Source organism: Meriones unguiculatus, chromosome 6 (genome assembly GCF_030254825.1).
Source record: "Meriones unguiculatus strain TT.TT164.6M chromosome 6, Bangor_MerUng_6.1, whole genome shotgun sequence".
NCBI classification, from domain to species: domain Eukaryota; kingdom Metazoa; phylum Chordata; class Mammalia; order Rodentia; family Muridae; genus Meriones; species Meriones unguiculatus.
The window spans coordinates 43,551,113-43,574,212 of NC_083354.1; the positions used below are offsets into that span (position 1 = coordinate 43,551,113).

At 54.4% G+C, this 23,100-nt stretch overlaps 1 protein-coding gene across 1 annotated transcript; it reads left to right on the top strand.

The window, feature by feature from the left end:
* The first annotated feature begins 489 nt into the window (after window positions 1-489).
* Window positions 490-22,260, top strand: Gnai2 (G protein subunit alpha i2). The gene is made up of 9 exons (XM_021662296.2): window positions 490-747; window positions 16,244-16,286; window positions 16,512-16,653; window positions 16,828-16,988; window positions 19,322-19,450; window positions 19,813-19,942; window positions 20,031-20,184; window positions 20,523-20,736; window positions 21,286-22,260. The coding sequence occupies exons 1-8, from the start codon at window positions 630-632 to the stop codon at window positions 20,711-20,713; spliced, it is 1,068 nt and encodes a 355-aa protein (XP_021517971.1). The 5' UTR covers window positions 490-629; the 3' UTR covers window positions 20,714-20,736; window positions 21,286-22,260.
* The last annotated feature ends 840 nt before the right edge of the window (window positions 22,261-23,100 follow it).

Below are 23,100 nucleotides of genomic sequence, written 5' to 3' on the forward strand. Positions count from 1 at the left end.
TGTCCTCCGCAGAGTTTAGTGAATCCCCAAACAAGTTCATAGGTTCACTGTTAGCAAGTGAAGAAGACACACCTGCTCATCTTACTTATCTCACAATTCACAAAAGCTCAAAGTCCGGGTTTCTATTAGGCCTATGGCTAAGGCAGCTAGTCCCGACCCTTGGGCTACCAGATCAACTGGTCCTACAGTCCTGAAACAGAGCCCCAGGCTCTCAGCAGCCAATGGGAGTCGAGTTCCTCCTGCAGCCCGCCCCGAGGCCTGAGCCCGTGTTAACCCTACCCCTAATGTCTTCTCTCGCTGCGGCCCGGCTTTCAGCCTGCGCCCAAGCCTGGACTGAGCCTAACTTCTCCCTTTGCTCCGCCCTCCAACCAATCACCATCCCCCAATTTCCTTTGTCCCCGCCTCCAGACCCGCCCCGACCCAGTCGCGGGCTTGCTTTGCCCGGGCCCCACCCCTGGCCCGCCCCGCCGTCGGTGCGCGGCGGCCGGGAAGGCGCCTCCCGCAGTCGCTCGGAACTGCGGACCCGGGAGCTTCCCGCAGAGGGCCGGCGGTGGGAGCGGAGTGGGTCGGGCGGGGCCGAGCCGGGCCGTGGGCCGTGTGGGGGCCAGGCCGGGCCGGCGGACGGCAGGATGGGCTGCACCGTGAGCGCCGAGGACAAGGCGGCAGCCGAGCGCTCTAAGATGATCGACAAGAACCTGCGGGAGGACGGCGAGAAGGCGGCGCGGGAGGTGAAGTTGCTTCTGTTAGGTGAGGCGGCACCCCGTTCTGGGACCCTTGACTCTCGGCGCCAATCCCTAGGCAAGGACCTGAAAGTACCTGGTTTGGACCCTACGCCTCCGCTTGGAAACCCCTAGGACCCACCCTTTAAGATTGGAAACCCTGGATTAGGCTAGATTTACAAGCCCAGTCCAGACTCTAGTTCAGACCCTCAACTCATTCCTCATCCCAGACACCCCCAAACCAGAAGGCAAACCCTGCATGACTGTTCCCCCTTACTGTTCCGTCTCAGAGAACTCAGCCCATGCCGTGTATTTCCACACTTTCTTAGGCTTTCCTTAAACCTTCAGAACCCTACTGGTTCCACCTTCAAGCCCCACATGTCCTATTTCTGTTGGCATTGGGCATTCCTTGGGACCCCTGTCAAGCCCCGACCTACTCCCTCTTTCCCCTAGCCTTACTCTGGATCCTCTCTCCCCTACCTGTGCACTCTGACCTCTTAAGAGGGAAACTGACTACTCTCAAGTCCACTCTAGCGTGAATCCCTGTTCGAGCCTCTATTCCAGGTCACCAGATCTCTCTCTGCAGGCATCAACCCACCCCCCACCCCCCACCCCCCATCATCTGCCCGTTTTTAAAATCTGCACTCACACTCTAGCGTTCTGCATCGGCCTGCCCCAGGTGGGCCTTGATAGGAGGTGGGGAACCAGGCAGGGGCTGGAGCTGGCCTAGGCTGAGTTGGGCAGACCCCCTCCAAGAGGCGGGACTGAAGCCCTGCTAGTCTCATTGGGGAAGAGGGGCCAGTCCTCAAGCATCTGTGGGAAGTTCCATGCCCTGAGAATGTGTTTCCTAGTTTCCAAGGCTTGCCTGGGCCGGGGCCAGGGGAGTCTGGGCAATAGGAGGGAACATGGAGGAGTTAGCGTTGTAGCCACTTCCAAGGCCAAGAAGATGGTGGCTGCTGGGATGGGGTGGGGAAGTGGAAGTAGCGAGACAACCGACATATTGCTGCCCTTGTGTGCCTGTAGATACCTGCTTACGGGTGCTGGGCTTCTCATACTCGGGGCTGAGAGGCCTGGGATATGGCCTAGGAAACTGAGTGGACCTGTTGGTTCCCAAAGGAATCCTGTGACGGGAGAGTGGTGGGTGAGCTGAATGAGGGCTTAGTAGGAGTCAGCTGCCTGTAGCCCCGTGCGCTCTCAAGCATCCCAGCTAGGCTTTGGCAAAGGCAGAGGGCCTGATGGTTGTGTCCAGTCTCCCAGCGGGAGTCAGAGTGGTTCCTTGTGGAAGGCTGACTTGGGAAGATAGGGGCCTCCGGATCTTCTAGGGAGGAAGGCCCTAGCAGCAGCGGTAGCAGCAGCAGCAGCAGCAGCAGCAGTAGCAGTAGCGTAGCAGCGTAATCGGCTGGATAGTAAGTGGGGGGGTGTGGCCCCTCAGCCCCAGGGCCGCCTTGGGGCCTGCAAGCTATGAAAAAAGCCTGGCCTCTTTTTTTGCCAGGCCCGTGGCCGAGGAACAACATGTATGTCTTTACGGATCCATCTGTTGACTGTCCCGGCGGACCCGGCCTGGGGGCACAGCCCCGGAGGTTTCAAAATGGCATCCGCTCCGCTGCTGCCGCGGGGAGGAAGAGAAGGGGCGGGAAGGGGCGGCGGCCCAGCCTCCTGGGCTGCTTTGCGTTGGGCGCTTGCCTCTTCCTGTCTCTGCTGCGAGTGCGGCAAGCAGTGAGTGGGTGTCGACGCGGCGGCGGCAGAATGTCCGTTGCTGCTGGGCCCGGGGAGGGCACTTCCGGGATCGCTACCTCCCAGTGCCCAGGCTGAAGCCCCCTACCAGCCTCCCCCAGGTTTATAGCAGTTATTGTGGTGGCTAAGGAGGTGCGGGTCTGGACCAGAGAGCCCCGGGGGAAGAGGGTTGCACAGGACTCCTGGCCTGCTCTGTAATGCAAGGCTTCCTCTATCCTGACAGGCTTGCTCCTTAGAGCCCAGCTCAGCTTTTAGCCCTTGCTTGGAGGGACCTGGTACCCCTTCCTACACTAGGCTGGCAGCAATCAGTGCTATAGGATCTAGCTTCGCACTTTTTCATGGAACAGTCTGTCCCAGGACCCTGTCCCTCTGGCCTTTCCTTCCTCCAAAATGGAACTCCTGGCTTGTGTCAGTACCCACCGGAGACTAGGACACTGCAAAGGGTGTGGAGCGAAGGGCCAAGAGCTCTGCCTGAAATGGACAGACAACCTGGTCTGTGTGACCAGTCTGTCATTGCTATCCAGGATGGGGTCCTGACCTGAGTTATCCACTTCCTCATGAAGGAGTAAGGTGACAGTGGGAGAGTTCTGGGCACCAGTTCTGAGTAGTAGGAGACTGTCCAGGCAACGGGGACTCAGGCTGGGCAAGTGCCAATCCTCCCTCCCAGCCAGAACCACGCCTGCTGCCCCACCCGAACACTGTCTCCCTCCATGCCCTGTATCCCTGCCAGCAGGCGGGCATGTCACTGTCATCAGAGACAGATGTGGTACACACTAGTAAGATAGTTTCCTCTGGCAGCTTGGTGTGGCGAGTAGAGAAGCTGATACTAGTTTTCCTGTAGAACTCCTTCAGCCCCCCATACAACCCCCCAGTTCAACCTAACTTACTAGCTAGGCCCTGTTAGACTTCGGGGTTCTGGTGACGGCCTGAACGGGACACACCAGGAGAAGCCGTGTCCACTGTGGGCTCCATGGAGGCTCAGAGTACAGATGGTGCGTTCTGTCTCACCAGGGGACTTTGTATCTTCCCTACTTGATTCTTTAGTATTCCATCCATGAATCTCCTCCAAGAATCCTTCCTGAAGTCCCACCAAGGCTTTTGCAGCGTCTCTGCTCCCTGGGTTCCTGCTTTCCCCACGGGAACATAGTTTTGGCCCTTGAGGCAACAAGGCAAGGCTGCGTCCTCTTGTATGTTGAATGAAGGCTGTATTCGGTGAACTTGGTTTGGTAGCGGTCACTGGGTCCCAGTTTGGCACACTGTGAGCAGGTAACAAGTGCTCATTGGAAGACCAATGATCAAGGCTGAGGGGATGCTGAAAGAAAAGTTCTTAGACCCTTCTTGGCCCCATCACAGGCTGTGCAGGCGCTTCAGGGACAGACCTCGCCTCGTCTGTTGCAGAGCTCCTGCCCAGTCTCGGCATAACACACAGTAGGGACTATGTGGGAGAGAGTGGCTCTACTTCACCTCTGTTTGGGGACAGCAGAACTCTAGCCAGTGACAGTTTAAGCCTCTGAGAGCGCCGGGGCTCAGCCTTGAGCAGCTGAGCAGCGCTGTATGAGCTCCAGGAGCAGGTACTGCTCAAAGCCAGGGCTTAGATTTATAGAACGGAAAGGAAGGGAGTTTTGTAGCCTGCGTCCTGACTGTGTGTCTAGCAAAAGGCAGGCATGCTGTATCGGTGAATATTAAGTATGTGTGTAGGCCAGCAAGCACCTGAACACATCGTGGAACAGGCCACAGCCCTTGGGAGTGGGATAGAATACATGAGAATGAGAGAATGAAAATACAACCCAGGGCTTGCCAGCTGAGAGGTAGAGGAGAGAGCTAGCCTGGGATCCTGGCTGGCTAGGTACTGGGAAGGTTCTCCTGAAGGGGCTTCCTGGAGGAGTCCCTAGCTAGCTTGTGAAATGAACACCACTGGCCCATGAGATGGCTCAGTGTTGGCCAATGCCAGGCAGCTGGGGGCAAAGGGACCCAGTTCACCAAGGGCGCCGAGACAGGAGATGTGGCCTAGATTCCTAAGACTTTGGTGAAGGTCTGGTGTGAGGCTGGGGGCTTACCCTGTCTGGACAACCCCAGGGGTCTTGTAGATAGATCCTAGAATCCTGGGGCTGGAGAGGTGGCTCAGTGGTTAAGAACACTGACTTCTAGAGGACCCACGTTCAATTCCCAGCACCAGCATGGTAGCTCACAACTGCCTGTAACTCCAGCCCCAGGAGATCTGACACCCTCACAGACACACATGCAAACAAAACACTAATAATGCACAAAAAAAAAAAAAAAAAAAAGCTAAAAACGTAGAACTCCGGTTTCACCTTCTGCACTGGTTAGAAATCTGCTTCAGCTGAAGCCGGGTTTAGAGAGCTGCCTGTCATGTGCAGTTCAGGGGCTGTAGACGTAATGGGTCAAAGCCTGGAGGTAAACAAACCAACAAAAACAGATGAGGGCTCTTCCACCAGCTGACAGAGCTGCCTGGGTACACTATGGGGACCCTCCAGGGAACTCCCTTCCTACCCCCGGGAAGCTTACAGCAAGTGGGAGGCCTGATCTCTGGGGGCCTAGCCTTGGGGGTGTGGCACAGCTCTGCGAGCCAGGTGGGCTGGTGCACAGGCGGTCTCCCCTCCCTTAACCCACTTCTCCCCTGCTGGAGCTCATTAGCACTTGAATGGGGGGCTGGTCCGCTTGGGCCTCCAAGTCTCTTCCCACCCCTCCCCCAGGCTGGGCAAAGCTTTGTCTGCCCAGGCGGGCCTGGATGAGCTCCCACGCTGGGGGGGCTGGGGGGAAGTGGTCCAAGCCATTTCTAACCTCCTGTCTGAGTCTTAGCTTCGCCCATCACTGAAGTACTTGTACAGCCAACATGAAAAGCTGTAGAGTACCCTGGGCAGGCAGAGGAATCCGTAGAGACTAGGTATTTTAAGGGCTATTCCCGAAGAGGGGAATCGGGACCGCTCAGCCAGGGCCATCTCGGATGGGTGGATGGACTTTGAACAGAGTCAAACAGGTGGCCAATACTGAGAACGAGCTGCTGCCATGGCTCCGGTTGGCCATCCAGCCAGCTGCGGGGCACGGGCTTCCACACAAGCCCTCGGGCAGCATCAATCCACCTACTGCTGTCAAGTCAGGAGCCTAGGCTGCCAGAGCATCGTCAGGGCTCCGTTGGGTCTGTGAGAGCTTGTCTGTTGACCCTGCGATCTGAGAAGTAAGGTGAACGTTTGTCTACCAAGTGACAGCTGGGGTTAGAGCTGTGGCCGAGATCTGTCCTGCTGAGGTCTGCAGGCCTCTTTAGCACGGGTGGATGGGGCTGGGACTTTGAGCACTGGAAAGCACACCCATCCTCTGTCTCCTGCCCTCAGTCTTTGTCCCTCACTGTGTGTCTCTCTCCGGTTGTTTCTGAAAGTCACAGGTTCACTTGGCAGGAAAAGATAGAAACAACTTTGTTTACTCGAGGCTTCTAGCCGCTGAGGGACCAGGGCATCCCACCATGACTACCAGCTGAGGGTGAAAGGCGTGACCTGCCTCCACTCACCTTGTGCTGTGGGCCACTGGGATGGGGCACGGGCTTGGCAGCCTTCTCTGAGAAGCTCTGAGAAGCTCTGTGGGTCCAACCTGGGAAGTCATTAGAAGATGAAGGAGTCGGTAAGGCTATTGCTCATGGATCATCATATCTAAGAATGTTCTTCAGGGCGCCCTGGCGGGAGTGAAGGATTGGACCCTTTAGTGTGCCCCTGGTACCTGATGCCCTTCAGGAAGCCCCTGCCTCAGCTACAGGTGCAGGGTGGGGCCGCCCCTGTGTAGCCACACCCTATCTTTTGCCTAGAGCTCTTGTTCTTACTAAACCCAACCCCACCCTCAACCTGTTGGTGCTTCACTGGGTCTGAGCCACTCTTGGTGGTTTGGGAAGGACTATCTTCCAGGGCTGAACAATGATAGACTGCCCTTCAGGGTTGGCCCTCAGGATTTGCATACAAGGCCCCGAGAGGGGGCCAGGCCAGTTTTGAGTAAAAGTGCTCTCATCGAAGGCTTGGTGGGGAGAAGGTGTCTTTGAGCCTGGGAGGATGCTGCCCCCATCCCAACTGCTTCAGAGTGTACAGAAAGGATGTTGGTTGATGGCAGTACCTACTGTGCCCAGGTAGGAGTGGGGACAAGAAGTCATGTAGCTGGGCCTCTCAGGAAAATGGTGTCCACATCAGAGAAAAAGGAGGAAGCAGCTGGGAGAGGAGGAGCCCAAAAGAGGAAGAGGCCAAGGGCTGCTTGGGGCTGGTGCAGAAGTGTGCGTCCTGAGTCACCTAGGCCTTTGGCAGCCAGAAGGCCTGAACCTGTCGAGGCCCACCTGGGAGCTTCTGCAGGCCTCTCACACTTCGTCACCAGGTTGGGGCCGGTCTAGGTGTAGCCTTGTCCTTGTCCTTGTCCTGTCCTAGCAACTGCTGGGGCCAGGATGTCAGAGGCAGGCGGTGCTTCTGAGAAGGAGTCTAAGCCCCTCCTTTGGCCACAGGAAGTGGTGGCTGGGAGAGGGACACCAGTGGGAGGTCCAGCAGGAAGGCCAAAGCTTCTCTTGGATTCCTGAGCGGCCATTGCCCTCCAAGCAGGAAGGCCAGCCACAGACGGAGATGAATGCCTGGAAGTGGAGCAGTGGCCCCATATTAGCTCACTCCGGGTTTCCCCTGCCTGGGGGCTGAGGAGGGGCCCTCAGCCCAGCCTAAGGTTCCCCCATCACTCCTTGATGAACCTGGGTACCTTCACTGTGCCTCAGTTTCCCATCGGCTCATAACAGCAGGTGCCTAAGATTGGCTATGGCTATTTTATGTGGCTCTGGACTCTGCAGTCTGTTTAATCTTGTGAGGCTGAGGTAGGCTTTATGCGAGTGCTTTTTCCACTGATGGGGAAACTGAGGACATACAAACAGAGATTTGAGAACGACTCAAGCTGTCATTATGCACCTGTCCAACCATTGTTGTAGGCTGGGTCCCCATGCCCTGCTGCCAGGATTGGTGTTTATGGGAGGCTGGTTCGTGTTGGTGCACCTATGCTCTGGGAGTGCTTGGGGACCTTGCCTTGAGGAGTCTTTTGTTTGTTTTTGTTTTCTCAGTGTAGCCTTGGCTGTCCTGAAACTCCCACTGTAGACCAGGCTGGCCTTGAACTCAGATCTGTCTGCCTTTCGAGTGCTGGAACTAAAGGCGAGCGCCACTTTTAAAATCGTGCACTACCCGGCACCTTGAGAAGTCTTAAATCCTCTTTCGCCCTGAAAGGTGAAACTCCTGATCTTGTTTCAGCCTTTCTCCTGTCCAAACAGAAATCTGCCTGCTGGCAGGGCTCCATTCTATGTGCAGCAACTCCTGAATTCTTTCCTACTTTTCCTCACAGCCCCTGTTCTTATAACACTCATGTCATACTCAGGAACTTAGCATGTGCCTCCCCTGTTGTGCCTCTTTCTCTCCTAACCTCCAGTCTGAGGGAAATGGACTAGACCAGAGGAATGCTGAAAGTCACTGTAGTTTCTGCTGGTGGCCTCTGGTGGGAATTGGCCAGACTGGCGGAAAGGCAGTCTGTTCCTTCAAGGCTTAACGGTGCTTCTGTGATGACGATTAGCTCAGCGGTGGCCTCTGTGTAAACGGTACTGTGGTGGCTGAATGTGACTGCTGTGTGGGCCAGTAGCAATGGTGTCAGATGTTCATGCTTCTTGACCCTCAGATCTCACATCTGTGGCAGGGTGGGGCCTTATCCCTCCTGTGGGAGATTCCAAGGGATTCTGCTATGTTATCAGAACAGGCCCTCTTGGCGAGGAGGCTGTGCAGAAAGCACCGACCATGTTCCTCCTTATCAGCCAGGCGTGGGTACAGAGGGACCCAGTTCCCACACTCCTCACTGTGCCATCGCAGGCTGCCCTTGTCTTGGTGCTCAGTTCTGGGGACACGGACAACTGCTGGCTTGAGTCGGGCCCTAGGGCAGTTTGGGAGGGATGCTGCTTTTGGCAGGCCTCCGGCTCGGCACATTCCCAGAAGGGCTGTATTTCACAGATGGGGACACTGAGGCCCAGGCTGCAGGCACCTAACCTAAGGTAATTCAGAAGAGGCAGCCACTGTTCGGGCTCTTGGAAAATAGCTAAAGGTAGCCAGGCTTGGTTGTGTGTACCTTTAGTCCCAGCACTCAGGGAGGCAGATGCAGGTGGATTGCTGTGAGTTCCAGGCCAGCCTGGTCTACAAAATGAGTTCCTGGACAGCCAAGGCTACACAGAGGAGAAACCAAAAAACGAAAAAAAAAAAAAAAATAGCCAAGGGAAAATTGAAAAAAAATCTTCTAGAAGAGGGAGGTAGCAATGACCTGGGGCTCGTTGAGCGGCTCCAGGCTCTTACAGGTGGTAAGGCCTGCAGTCTGAGGAGGCGTTGGCTGGCTGATTTATTGGGGCATCTGGTAGATGGTCGGGCCACAGTCTTTGGTGGAATTATTGCAGGATCCTTCCAAACCCCCCTCCCCCAGCGAGACTGTCCTGAGATTCCTTGGAGGGCTTTTAAGGGGGTCAAAGAACCGCACCTGGAGGAAGGAAGAGAGGCCTGGGGTGGGGCTTAGAGGGCCTTTGTTCAGCCGGGCCCTCCTCCCTCCTTTCTTCCCTTCTGTTCCCATTGTTCCTGTGTATTCAGACTCTGAAGCTGGCTGGGGGCTTCCCAGGGAGGAGGTTGTGGCTGAGGGTCTTGGCACCTCCCCCCAGCCACCCCTAGCTGGGAAGGCTGCTTTGCTGAAACAAAACATTCCCCATGCTGCCCAGCCCCCACCTCCTCTGCTTTGTCTCTGGCTGCTGGGCTCCCCCTGGTGGTAGCTGAGACCCTGGGCTGTGGGGCAGGGAGGTGATAGGATCCACAATGACAGAGGCAGCACAGCCCTGAAGATGTGGCACCTCCTTGGTCGCTGGACTACCTTCAGGGTGGGCATACCAGGGCTCAAACCCATCTCCACTGCTGCCCCACTGGGACTCTGGTAGAGTGGGTGTGCCTGGTGCTGTGGCTTTTGAGCTGGGCTGCTGCCCAAGCCTACCCTGTGGTCCCAGCTGCTCTTGAGAATCTCTGCCCTCGGGCTGCCACGTCAGCTGCCTATTCCCCTTAGCCCGAGAATTCCAGGGGAGCCCACTAGCTCTGGAGCTGCCTCCAGGGGCAGGGCGGGGGCGGGGGGGCTTTTTCCAGCCTTCCAAATGTGTGGAGTCAGTGGACAGTGTCAGCTGGAAGGCTTCTGGACAAGAAGAAGGCACTATCTCTGGAAGTCCTGCTGTGTGGCAGAGAAGTGATGGGCTCAGGGCGAAGCGCCAGCAGCAGGAGTGGGTTCTCTTGTCCTGGGTTGTGCTGTGTCTCAGCAGGGCATCCTGCCTGCTCTGTATCAGCCTGCTAACCACTGCTCTTTCTCTGAATCTTCTGAGAGGCGCTGCTTCAAATGATGTGGCTGCGGTACCCCACTATGTGCCTTGCTGTGATAGTGACCAGAGCAGCTGGTCATCGTACGCTATAGGAAGTGACGTTTGGGGAAACCTGTACTCCTCCATCAAGTAGGAAAATAGTGACAACCGACTTCCTTCCTTCTGGAAAGTCTCATACATAGCCAAGGCTCACCTTGAACTCAGTATCCCCCTGCCTCAGCCTACTAGGTGCTGGGATTATAGACATGTGCCACCATGCCAAGACACTAGTAACAACGTTTTTTAAAATATATTTTTATTTATTTAATTCTTGGAGAATTTCATACAATGCATTTTTTTAAACTATTACTACTTTTATTTTTAAGTGTATGTGTGTTTGCCTGCATGTTTGTCTGTATAGCACATGGTTGGCCTGGTACCTCAGAGGCCAGAAGAGGGCGCCAGATCTCCTGGAATTGTGGTTACCCATAGTTCTGAGCTGCCCTGTGGATGCTGGGAACCAAAGTAGGGTATTCTGGAAGAGCAGGCAGCACTTCTAGCTGCTGAGCCATCTCTCCCGCCTCAGGGATCACTTATCTGCACACTGACCTTAGGTGAGGTGCATCGGGAGGACCTTTACATTTATTCGGTTCTCAGCCCTCCTCCCGTTAGAAGAATGCATTGTTCCATTTCACAGATGAGGTGCCAGAAACCTGGGATTGCTGAAGCTAAGGGGAATCTCAGGGAGGATCAGTGTGGGCAGCAGGGTTGGGTAGATCTAGCTTCCCCTCCCCCTCCCCCTGGGGAGGAAGCTGATCCAAAAGTAAAAGGTAGCCCTGCTGGCTTCTTGAAGAAACTGAGGCCAGAAAGGACAACAGTGGGTTCCAGCCTCTATGCAGATCTAAACCTAATGTAGGAGTTGGGGGGGGGAGGTGTCCAAGATGGACACTTAGCAGAGTCTTAGATGCTGGGCCCTAGATGAACCTGGAGTGTCTGAACTTGGGCCCATCTGTGGTGAGGCTTTTCCAGTCCTGCCTGGCAGTGAGGCGCTGCTGTCTTCCTTCCTCCCAGTGTGTTCTCTCCACGGGAGCTCAGTGCCGCATGTAGAGACAGATGTTCTCTGCAGAGCAGCCTCTGAGAGTACTGCCTTCCTGCGGTGGGCCCAGCAGCTGGACTCAGGGAAAAGCTATGGAGGTGTTTTCTTTGGTGGGAGAGGTGTAGCCCAATGGGAAAATCAGAGCCACCCCCCAGGGAACCTCTGTGGATCCCCACTGATCTGATCTGGCTGGGGGGGTAGCAGCTGGTGGGCACAGGGGAGGCTGACTCCTGCTGCTGTCTGTTCTGCAGGCTCCCCTCCCTGCTGGCACCCCTGCTTCAATTCGGGGAAGCTCTCCCTGAGGTAGACACAGGGCCGTCAGGGAAGCTGAGTACAGGCAAACTCCAGGCCAGATGGTAGGAATAATGTGCCGTGATAGAGAAAGGGCTGTTGGTGACAGAGAGGAGTGATGTGCCCCCAGAACTTCTGGAGCACCAAGTCAGTGGCCTACCTGAGCGCCAGGGACCTCACCACACACTTTTCACTGGGCGTCTGGTTTCCTACGCCTTCCCCGACTCTATCCTGATACCTCCCTACTTACTGCTTGGTTGCCAGCGGCGCCCTTGCCCTGCCTCTCACTACTTCCTGCCTGTGTCACAGCTACTGCAATGACAAATGGACATCCCTGAGTCCCGGGGATGGAAGCTCCCCAGATGTTTTGTTCACCTGTCTAAAGGGGCTATGTTTGCAGTGACCCCCACCCCCTTGCTAGATACAGAAAATGCCCTAACTCAGAACTCGAGAGGCCCGAGAAAAGGAAACGGAGGCATTAGGGAAATGTGGAAGTAGGCCTTCAGCTGGCAGAGGCAAGAAGTGTAAGAATCTGGTTCCTGGCTTGGCTTGCTCAGGTGTGGCCCCCTTGGTGTCTGCCAGCTTTGTTAGGGAAATCAAATACAAAGTAGGTTTGCGTCATCATCCCTGGCACTGGAATGGGTAGGACACGGCAGCCCCGAAGACAGTGGTCAGAGGATTAGATACCCTCTTTACCCACAATGGCCAGTAGTGAAACCAGTGTCTCGTATAACCAGGATCTCCAAAGTCATGGAAGTCAAACCTTTATCTGAGATTTCCTGTGCCCAGGACATCTGCTGCCGTTACCTCCCCACCTGTCCTGGAGACTAATCATTATGATCTCTCTTACTCAAGTTTTCACTTCTTTAGCCTCTCCTCCCTGAATGAGGCCTCAATCCTGGCTGAGACTGGTTCTTTCTCTGCTTCAAGATGGCTCCCCTTCTGTTCTGTGGAAGCAAGTGGGAAAGCTAGCTAGTTGGCTTTTGTGCTCTTTCTCCTGTAGGCAGATATTGAGGCCCTGGGTAGTATGGGCAGGCTTTCCAGGCCTCTGAACGCCCCTCTGGGCTTGTAGAATGTGAAGGAGCCTTATTCCACTCTGTGAACAACGCTGTTTGGTGGGATGACCATAGCTCACACCCAGGCAGTATGCCAAAACTGGTATCCCTAGTGCCCAGGGCTAAGGCCAGAGAAAACACCATCTCAGAAGCCTGCCCAAGGCCTGAAGGTTTGTACCATAACAGTTCCCACACCATCCTGGGAAGCAAGCTTGGGACAGTTGGAACCTCGGTGATTATAGGCACCTGGCAACATTGGTAAGAACTCAGACCTTTCCCCTCAGAGCAGCTGCCGGATTGGGAATGTACCCGGACCTACTCTTGTGAGAGTCACAGCTGCGCCTCTGTTTCCCCAGTGAGATCTCGGTTTGGATAGGGAAAGCTGAGACTTGATGAGGTCTATCAGCGTGTCCTGCTTCTACTTGTTTGGTGCCACTGCCTGAGCGCGTCAGAGACTGGGGCCTGAGAGAACACAGTGACAGGCATAACTGGGCCCAGGCACATCCGATCTTTAGGAGAAGCTATGTGCAGAGTAAGGCGGGATACCCACCAATGGGACTAGCTTATGCTGCAGCTTATGTCTCATATCTTTGTGTGTGTGTGTGTGTGTGTGTGTGTGTGTTCCTTGAAACAGGGTTTCTATGTGTAGCCCTGGCTGCCCTGGACTCGCTTTGTAGACAAGGCTGGCCTCAAACTCAAAGATCCACCTGCCTCTGCCTCCCGGATGCTGGATTAAAGGTGGGCACCACCACGCCTGGCTTATGTCTCACTTGTTAAAGATGGAGGTGAGAATGGAGCCTACCTCAGGGAAATCAAGAAGATAAAAAGTCCCTCGTGGGTGTAGGTGGGCGTGGTAGAGTGCTTTCCTGGTATGCATGAAGCCCTGGGTTCAGCTGAACCCCAGCACCACATAACAAACTAGGCTTGGCTTGGCCGAGAGATGGCTCAGCAGTAAAAGCTGCTCCCTGCTTTCAGATGACCCGAGTTCAGTTCCCAGCACCCACCTAAGTGGCTCACAGTCACCTCTCAATTCCTCTCTAAGGGATCTAACCCTTCTTCTGCTCTCTGAGGGTTCCTGCATGTTTGTGCACCCCTACCCCCCATATATACGTATAATTATACGAAATACAAAGATAAATTTTTAGATGAAAAAAGGCAAGGGAGCTGGTGAGCTGGCTCAGCCAGTTGGTGCTTGCCACCAAGCTGGACAACATGAATTGGATCCCTGAGACCCAGACGCCAGGAGGAGAGAACTAGCTGCTGCAGCTTGAATGCACGCACACATAAACACGCACACACACTGGCTCAGTGCGTTAGAGTATTTGCTTCTCTTGTAGAGGACCCAACTTTGGTTCCCAGCACCTAAGGCCCCTAAACCACTTTTAGCTCCAGCTTCAGAGACTCGGAATCTTCCAGAAGCCTCTGTGGGTATCTGCACTGACATCCACATATTTATACTCATGCACATAATCTCAAGCGAATAGGCTGGAGCACGACCCAGCTGCTCCTCCCAGGGACCCAGGTTCAGTCCGTGTCTACAACAGTGGACACCAGGCACACACGGGATATAGGTACACATGCAGCCAGACACATGAAGTTTAAATCAAAGAAAGCCATTTAAAATGTTGTGTGTATGAGTATTTGGCTGTGCTTGTGTGCGTGCCCACACGCCCACAGAGGCCAGAAGAGGGCATCAGAGTCCCTGGCACTGTGTGACATATGGTGAACCACCATATGGGTGCTGGGAACAAAACTTAGGTCCTCTGGAAAAACAGTAAGTGCTCTTAACCACTAGAGTCCTCTCTCTAGACCAAGATAAAGTCTTTTCAAGATTTGTTTATGTATTATTTATACAGTATCCTGCCTGCATGTGTGAAAAGGGTAGCAGGCTTCATTATAGATGGTTTTGAGCCACCATGTGGTTGCTAGGAATTGAACTCAGGACTTTTGGAAAAATGGACGGTGCTCTTAACCTCTGAGCCATCTTTCCAGCCCCCAAAATAAAATCTTTTTAAAAAGTATAACAAGGCAGGCTGGAGAGATGACTCAGAGGTTAAGAGCACTGACCGTTCTTCCAGAGGTCCTGAGTTCAATTCCCAGTAACCGCGTGGTGGCGCACAACTGTCTATAGTGATATATGGTGCCCTCTACTGGTGTTTAGACACACATGCATGCAGAATACTGTATAAATAATAAATAAATTAAAAAAAAAAATAAGTACAAGCCAGGCAGTGGTGGTGCACACCTTTAATCCTGATACTTGGGAGACAGAGACAGGCAGATCTCTGTGAGTTCGAGGCCGACATGGTCTTCAGAGTCAGTTCCAGGACACCAAGGCTAAACAGAGAAACCCTGTCAAAAAACAAACCAACCCTGTAACAAAGGGCTGCTGTGGTGGGGCAAGCCTCCAAACTTAGCACTTGGGAGGCAGAAGTAGGCGTGTCTGTGAGCTTGAAGCTAGCCTGGTTTAGTAAGAGCCTGCCTTAAAATAATAATTGGGGCTGGAGAGATGGCTCAGAGGTTAAGAGCACTGGCTGCTCTTCCAAAGGTCCTGAGTTCGATCCCCAACAACCACATGGTGGCTCACAACCATCTATAGTGAGATCTTGTGCCCTCCTCTGGTGTGCAGGTGCACATGCAGACAGAACACTGTATGATAGGTAGGTTAGGTAGATAGATAGATAGATAGATAGGTGTCATAGTAATTGAAAGAAAAAAAAACTGGCTATGTTGAATTACACAATTGTAATTCCAGGTGGGAAGATCAGAAATGTAAAGTCATCTTTGGCTTCATGGCAAGTTTGAAGCCAACTGGCCTACATGAAACCCTGTCACGAAAACAAACCAAAACTCCAAAAACCCACACTAGGTGTAAAGCATTACGTGGCACACAGTGGGTACTTGTCTTGTCACAGCTTTGCGTCGTTATTGCTGATGGTGCTATTGTCATGTGTTCTCCCAATTATAAGTTGACTGTCCCCGAGTTCCCAAGTTTGACGGGTCCGTACACCCTGTGAACTGCTTGGCGAGATAGACCTGGGCTGCTGTGACCAGAACACGGGGCCAGGTTTACCCAGTAAAGGGAGCACTATAAGCAGGAAGCAAGAGGCAGGTAGTACCTGGCAGGCACAGGAGTGAGAGCTGGTAAAGGGGCGGGAGCAGAGTGAACCTGGGCTGAGGCTGGGAAGGAGGGGAGGATAGGGCCTCATCTTGGCATTGTGGTGCCATCTTGAATGCTGGCCTCCTGATCCTACAGTGGGAATGTACTTGTCTGAACCTCAGTGTCCTCTAAAATGGGTCCAGAAAAGGTATTTGCCTAACGGAGCTGCTGTGGCAAATGTGGGAGAGACTAGCAAACCTCAGAAGCCGTCATGGAGAAATGAGGACAGGGGCTCTGCCAGGCCAGAGAAGCTTGAGTCAGAGCTTGTGTACGTGTGAGAGGGAGAGAATGTGTGTGAGTTTCTATTTTCCATCTGTTTAGGACAGAGCTGGTCCAGAAAGCAGACGGCTGCGCCTTGGGCCATGGCCAAAGGACAGGAATGTGACTTTGTGGCCCTTGTGAGTTGCTTAGCAGCTAAATCTCAGGGTTTGGGGAAAGGAGGGGTTCCTGCCCTTTTGCCATATGCAGGGTACCTTCCAGCCGGCTCTGCTGAAGGACACAGAGTAGCCAGCCTGTATATGTCAGAGCAGAGACTGTGGACTGAAATCTAAATCCCTGAACTCGTGCAGGCCCAAGGTAGCCGAGCCCTGCTCGACAGTGGAGCTTAGGAAAGCAGAGGCCTGCAGGGAGTCTGCTGCCGAGCGGACGCTGTAGGTTTCCTTAGCCACTGTGGCTCCTGCGAGCCACACCTCTATCTCACCGTGCCACTGATGGGTGGAACGTAAGAAGTCCCTTCAGGGCTAACAGCAGCCTAACTGTCTGCCTGCGGAGCCCACTGGGCCTGTTCCTGACCATCTATCCCATCTGTTCCAGGTGCTGGGGAATCGGGGAAGAGCACCATTGTCAAGCAGATGAAGTAAGTGGCCTACGGTAGTCCCCAGACTTGGATCACTCTCTTCCTCTGAGCCTATGCTGTCACGCCTGCTTGGTCTCCACGCATCCCAGAGTGCCTCACTTCCCACTTAACATCAGTGTACCTCCACGGGGCAGGGGTTGTTCTCTGTCTTTGGGGCAGGTCCCTGCAGTCCCAGGCAGCCGCGTGATTTCCTGTGGTTTGTGGACGGTAACCTCTGTTTCTCAGGATCATCCATGAAGATGGCTATTCGGAGGAAGAGTGCAGGCAGTACCGTGCGGTTGTCTACAGCAACACCATCCAGTCTATAATGGCCATCGTCAAGGCCATGGGCAACCTGCAGATTGATTTTGCCGACCCCCAGCGCGCGGTATGTGTATTTTCCCCTCTCCTCTACCTGTCTCCCAGAAGTCTTCAGGGCAAGTGTTGTCCTAGAGAACCTGAGAGTACCCCCGCCTGGGCCCCATTCCCTCTAATAGTCAGAGACAGGGTATTTACCTGTCTGTTCCTTTACCTGTCTGCCCTCCTTTTTTTCTGTGCCCAGGATGATGCCAGGCAGCTGTTTGCACTGTCCTGTGCTGCTGAGGAACAAGGTATGCTTCCTGAAGACCTGTCCGGTGTCATCCGGAGACTCTGGGCTGACCATGGTGTGCAAGCCTGCTTTGGCCGATCACGGGAATACCAGCTTAACGACTCAGCCGCTTAGTGAGTACTGCAAGAGGCCGGGCATGGTCAGGGGTCCCAGGGCACACAAGCTGATGACCCTCTGCTGAGGTTTTGGTGGTGGGTTGGGTGAGGGTGCTAAGATGGCATGGTATTGAAAGGCCTGGAGAAATGACGGCCACAGTGGCTTTCAGGCTACTTTAGCCTTATCTGTCTTTGCACACAATCATTCTGAAGAACATTTGCAGCCACCTGCTCTGTGCAAAGCGTCAGGGACACAGTGATGAGTGCAAAAGACAGGTCCTTAAGCAATGACAGCTGAAGGTGTCAGTACCACTGGGGGGAAGCCCAGAGGAGGAGCGGCCTCGGTGGAGCTGTGAGCCAGAGGTAGAAAAGAAAGGAGGGGGAGGGGGCTTGAGGCAGGGGCATGGTGCATGCAAGCTCTAGGCTGTCATTAGGGACACGGGAGTTCAGGCCTGCTGCTCAGAGGCTCACAGACGAGGAAGGGGCTGTCTTTGAGGTGACAGATGTGTACACAAGCTGGAGCCTGGACTTTGCTTCTGAACTTTTCTGGATCCAAGCCAAGCCCAGGATTCAGCTGGAGAATCACAGAGTGTCCCAGGAATCCCACAGGCACCACAGGCTTGGATCGTTTAGGTCGGAACCTAGTCTTGAATCCCCTGCAGTCCAGCCGTGCATCAGGACTGAGGCAGGGTGCTGAGAGGAGCTGGGAGGCGGTAGGAGACATCAAAACATCCTAAGTACTGGACAGTGTCACCAGAGAAGTGCTAGCTGACCTCTCCCTCCCTCCTCCTGCTTCAGCTAGCCAGCCAATCCCCAACTTCCATCCCCTTCAGGTCTCTACTGTTCATTCAGTCCTGAGCCCACTCAGCAGGAGTGGACAGACGATCTCCCTGATCAGGATTCCCACGTCCTGCTTCCATCCCATGAACAGGCTCCCTCTGCCTTGTGTGGCCCAACTGCCCTGTGTCGTCCTCCACCCTCAACAGTTTTGGGATCACAGCCAAATCTGTAGAACCTCCAGGCTTCAGCACTGCCCCACCCCGAAATCATGGGCTTGGTCACCAGCTGAGCTTGTGGGTTACAGAGGCAGGGAGGGGTGAACCCTAATGGTTGACCACCCGAACTACTTCAGTGTCCCCAGTTCTCAAGGAGGGTAGGATGGAGCCCTCTCCAGGCCCTTCCCACTTTCTCTGACTTCCTGTGTCTTTATTCCCCAGATATTAAACTCCTTTTGCATGCTCAGCCCTGCTTTAGAAGTTGGGGTTCAGTGGTCACCAGAGGCCCTGCTCTGCCAGATGGTTTTTGCCTTGACAGGCTCATCGAAAGGATGGGTGTGGGTGGAGCTTAACCGGGAGTGGTGTGCCAAGCCTCACCTCAGTCTGCTAAGACCACAGTAGAGCGGAGGGTCCCCAGGGTGAACCCACTTGTTGAGAAGGAAGAAGTTGGTTGGAACCCACCTTGAGGCTTCCAGGCCGGGGGCTCCGTCCACAGGGGATGGGACTTGGTCTGCAGGTCACAGCAAGTGCGTCATGGTCCCCCGTGGCCCTTCCTGTTATTCTGTTCTATCCCTGCTTCTCTGAGATCATTTCCCTTTGGCCTGGTTTGGCTGGCTGCTGGCCCTAGCACCCCTGCCCCAAGAACAAAAGACCAATAGAGGGCAGCCACTTCAAGGCCCAAAACCAGCCTGAAGGCACAGCGGGGATATTGAGGCAGACAGAGAACGGGGCCTTGGACCCTAGAGGCCCTGATACTAATTAAAGGCACTTGTGATGAAGAGCCCCAGGGACCTCTGCCAAGCAGGTGCCGGTGCTCCCACCTCACCTCAGATTTTATTGAGTTAGGCAACGGACCCACTGGGCCTGGCAGGCCCCAACATGTTTGGTCCCATATGAAAGGACCACACCGGGTTGCTCTGCAGTGGGTACCTTAATTATACCGATTAGCATCTTGAATCTCTCCCTGGAGGACAATTTGTTCCCTCCCACTTTTTACCTGTAGTTTCAACATTCTGATTCCCGTTGGATGCAGGTCAAGTTAAGACCCTGACTGCTAAGGTCCCATTCTACAGGTGGGAAAGAAGGGAGCTGAGCCCATGTGTCTTTGTTTCGCCCATGATTGGGACGCAGACAGGGACTGAAGAAGCAGGCAGGCAGAGTGGGTACCCCTGTAATTGCCGCCCTCGGGGCTGAGGCAGGGAGGATCATGGCCTTGAGACTAGACTGGACTACATAAACCAGACCCTACCTGGAGTAAAGGGTGGAGGAGGAAGAGGAGAAAGAAGCAGGACTCTGTCTTGAGGTCCATGTCAGGATGCTCCCTTTGGCCTGCCTGATCCTGTCCTCCCTCTTCAGCTACCTGAATGACCTGGAGCGGATCGCACAGAGTGAGTACATCCCTACGCAACAGGATGTGCTGCGCACCCGTGTGAAAACCACGGGCATCGTGGAGACACACTTCACCTTCAAGGACTTGCACTTCAAGTGAGTGGGTGTGTGGGCAGGGTTTAGGGCAGGGCCTGCTAGCCGCCATTGGGCACAATTCCCCAGTCCCTCTGAGGGTCCTCGGGGTTGTACTGGGAGAGCATGTCCTCACAGTTCATCACCTAGTTTATCACTAGTGACCTCCTCCTGCTCGTAGCCTCTCCTGCCTCCGTCCCATGTGCTCCAACCTGTCCCTTTGACCAGACTCAAAACCAGGATTGCAGTGAGTGAGGGCGGATAACTCCATGGTGGCAGCTGTTCCACACTGGCCGGGCCTCTGTCCTCAGCCCGCCAACCTGTGAAATGCAAGATGCCTCCCATAGGGCTCTCTCCCTGGAGCTAAGTTGACCCACTGTCCACAGGATGTTCGACGTGGGTGGTCAGCGATCTGAGCGCAAGAAGTGGATCCACTGCTTCGAGGGCGTCACAGCCATCATCTTCTGCGTTGCCTTGAGCGCCTATGACTTGGTGCTGGCTGAGGACGAGGAGATGGTAAGAGACCAGGAGAGCACTGGTGGCGGGGACAGAGCCTGGTAGGCGGCAGTTGGGGGCCCGTACCAGCATCACATTGTTTCCTTAGAACCGCATGCATGAGAGCATGAAGCTGTTCGACAGCATCTGCAACAACAAGTGGTTCACCGACACCTCCATCATCCTCTTCCTCAACAAGAAGGACCTGTTTGAAGAGAAGATCACACAGAGCCCCCTGACCATCTGTTTCCCGGAGTACACAGGTGGGACCCTGGGAAGACCGTCTCGTGGGAGGGGCGTTGGCCGTGCCAGCCGGCACCATTGGGGACGCGGCCCATGGATGCCCCCATCTGGACAGAAGGGAGAACACAGGACATAGGGTACCTCACTCACGCAGGAGGCTTGCTACCACACGTGGGCCTCTACTCTTGAGCACGCGCACGTGGGACACGTCCCTCACACAGCACGTGCACTTACACATGAACATAATGTGCACATTTTCCATGCCGGGCTTGCATGTGCACAGATGCTTGCTGAACTTGCAGGAAGGAGCCCACCTGCCCTCAGCATACGGAAGGAAGTCTTCATTTGTCTTCCCTAGGGGCCAACAAGTATGACGAGGCAGCCAGCTACATCCAGAGCAAGTTCGAGGACCTGAATAAACGCAAAGACACCAAGGAGATATACACGCACTTCACGTGCGCCACCGACACCAAGAACGTGCAGTTTGTGTTTGATGCCGTCACTGACGTCATCATCAAGAACAACCTGAAGGACTGTGGCCTCTTCTGAGGGGCAGCGGGCCTGGCAGGATGGTAAGTCAGAAGGAGGCAAGGCAGGGTGCTGGGGAACAGCATAGTGAGACCCTTAAGTTCAGAGTGCGCATGGGGCTGGAAGCTTAGGGGAGGTCCTTTGGGAGTAGTCAGCCTGGAGGGGAAAGGGTGGAGCAGGGCAAGCAGGGACCAGAGAACGAGGGAGGGAGAAGAAGGACCTGGCTCTCCCCTGGGCAGAGCTAAAGAACTATTTTATTCAATGTTCTTTGGAGGAGATTGCCTCCCCTCCACCATGTCATATTAGCCTAGTCCAGATGCAGGAGGAGACCCAGGTATCCCAGTGCTCACAGCTTTGCACTTGTCCTTAGACGTCCGTCTCAGACCAGAGAATCCTAGGCCCAGGCCAGCCCCCCTGGCCCTGGTGTACATGCTGTGACCGCCAGTGTCACTGATACACCCGGTAACCCAGCAACAGAAGCTGGCCCCTGGGCACAGCTGTGTCCCTGGTAACAAGTAGGTGGGGAAAAGGTCATTGTCTGGAGAGGTGGGGAGCTGCCTGTGACCCAGGCTGTGTCTTTCCTCCACCTCCAGGGCCACCGCTGACTCTGTTCCCTACTACCCCTGAGGAAGACGGAGTCCAGAAGACCCTGCTCCCTGCCTGTCCCCCGGCTGCTTCGCCCATCTTTTTTTCCTCTGTTCTCAGCTCCCCTGTCCCCTCCCTCGGCTCTAGACTTGGGGGAGGGGTTGCCACAGGCCACCCTGTTAAGCCCACCCTTGTCCGAGGTCGGGCATGGCCATGGTACACCCTTCCTGGGCATCCGTTCTGGTTTTCTAACCGTTGTCTTATTGTGGGGTGAGGGGGGAGCGCATGCAGAGTTTCCCAAGGCCTGTGTCTGGAGAGGTACCCACTTCTCCAGCCTAGACCCCTGGCTTTGTCCAACACCAGCCCTGACCCAAGTCCAAATGTTTACAGGGAGCCTCCCGCCTGCCCCACCCTCTGCCGCTCGGAGGCCCCCAAGGAAAAAGCACAAGATGTGTAAGAGACAACGCCATTCCTGGAGAGACAGTCCACCTGCTTATTCTCGTAGCTTTAAAAAAAAGAAAGAAAGAAAAAAGAAAAAGAAAGTAAAGGGAAAACTGCAAGCCTAGAAAACTCTTTAGAGAAACCTATTTAAAACTGTCAGGTCCTGACCAGCATACGCCCCCACCCGGCCCCAGCCCCCTTCCAGTGATTCCGTGCCTTGAGTGTGTCTGCGTGTTTACACCTACCCCTCTTCGGACGGCCCCCTGCCCTGCCCTCCACGGAATTGGATTCCAAGGGCTGTTCCAGACAACTGCCAATGTCACTGAGGGCCCTGCCCTGAAGCCCCGGGCCCAGGCTCCATTAACCTAAATGTAGCTCCTTAGCGCTAATCTAGGAACCGCCGCTGCCTGCTGAGGGGCCAGGCCCCTCATGCCCTCGCCCCAGGCCCGGGTCCTTCAGCGTTGAACACTTCCTTGCTTTTTTCACATGTTTTATGGAATTGTTCACATGATTTGAAATAATAAAATGTAGAAAGAAAACAACTGCCGGATGTTCTTTTTCCCTGGGGACTGAGCAAGAGGGGGGTGGCTTATCCCCCAGTGACTCACCTGGGATGGGACCCTGGACATTACCTGCCTTGTAGGCAGAGCTCTGTCCTAATTCTGCAGGATGAGGCCCCAAGACCCTTAGCTTTAGTTTGCTGTCTGGACTGGTCAACGTGCCTGTTAGAGGCAGTGCAGCCTACTGTTCCGAACTGTGCAGTTTGGGGCCCTGGGGCAGCCTTCAGCCCTGCAGAACCTTGGGGAGGGTTCTTGCCAGTTGGGAGTGCAGAAGTACCTAGCTAGTCTTTAATGCAAAAGAGTGATTTTTTTATCTTTCTGCCACAGAGACCCAAAGACAGTTTAAAGGGCTGAAGTCACACAGATAAGTGGGCTCCACCCTTTGACTTGACCAACCATCTCGGCTAGGAGTGGTGGCACATGCTTCTAACTCTAGCCCACAGGAGGCCGAGGCAGGAGGTTGACCAAGAGTTTCCACAACAGCCTGGGCTACACGTTGAGATTCATAAAAACCAACCAAATCACCTCCAAGTCTCAGGGAACGGATATAAAAGTGTGACAAAGAATATAAGAAAATTGCAAAAAGGTAGAATGTTGTTGAGCATTTTCCAGGCTGGATGGTCCCGGTCGACATCCAGGTCATAGAGGGAGGAGGCGGCTCACCAGATCCCAGCTCTCCCAATTATTTACAGATACTGAGTGGCTGAGAAAGGAAAGGAGACATTTTTTTCAGTGTTGCAGCCCGTGGTAAGGTATCCATACTTCCGGAAGCAACCCTGCTGAAATTCTTTGTGTCACAATGAAACGTGTTATGGAATAATG

Bases quoted from the DNA above. Each gene is read 5' to 3' on its own strand.
- Gnai2 (XM_021662296.2), top strand. From the start codon at position 630: ATGGGCTGCACCGTGAGCGCCGAGGACAAGGCGGCAGCCGAGCGCTCT. The intron at 16,989-19,321 runs GTGAGTACTGCA...CTCCCTCTTCAG, and splicing joins CTTAACGACTCAGCCGCTTA to CTACCTGAATGACCTGGAGC. The intron at 19,451-19,812 runs GTGAGTGGGTGT...CACTGTCCACAG, and splicing joins TTCAAGGACTTGCACTTCAA to GATGTTCGACGTGGGTGGTC.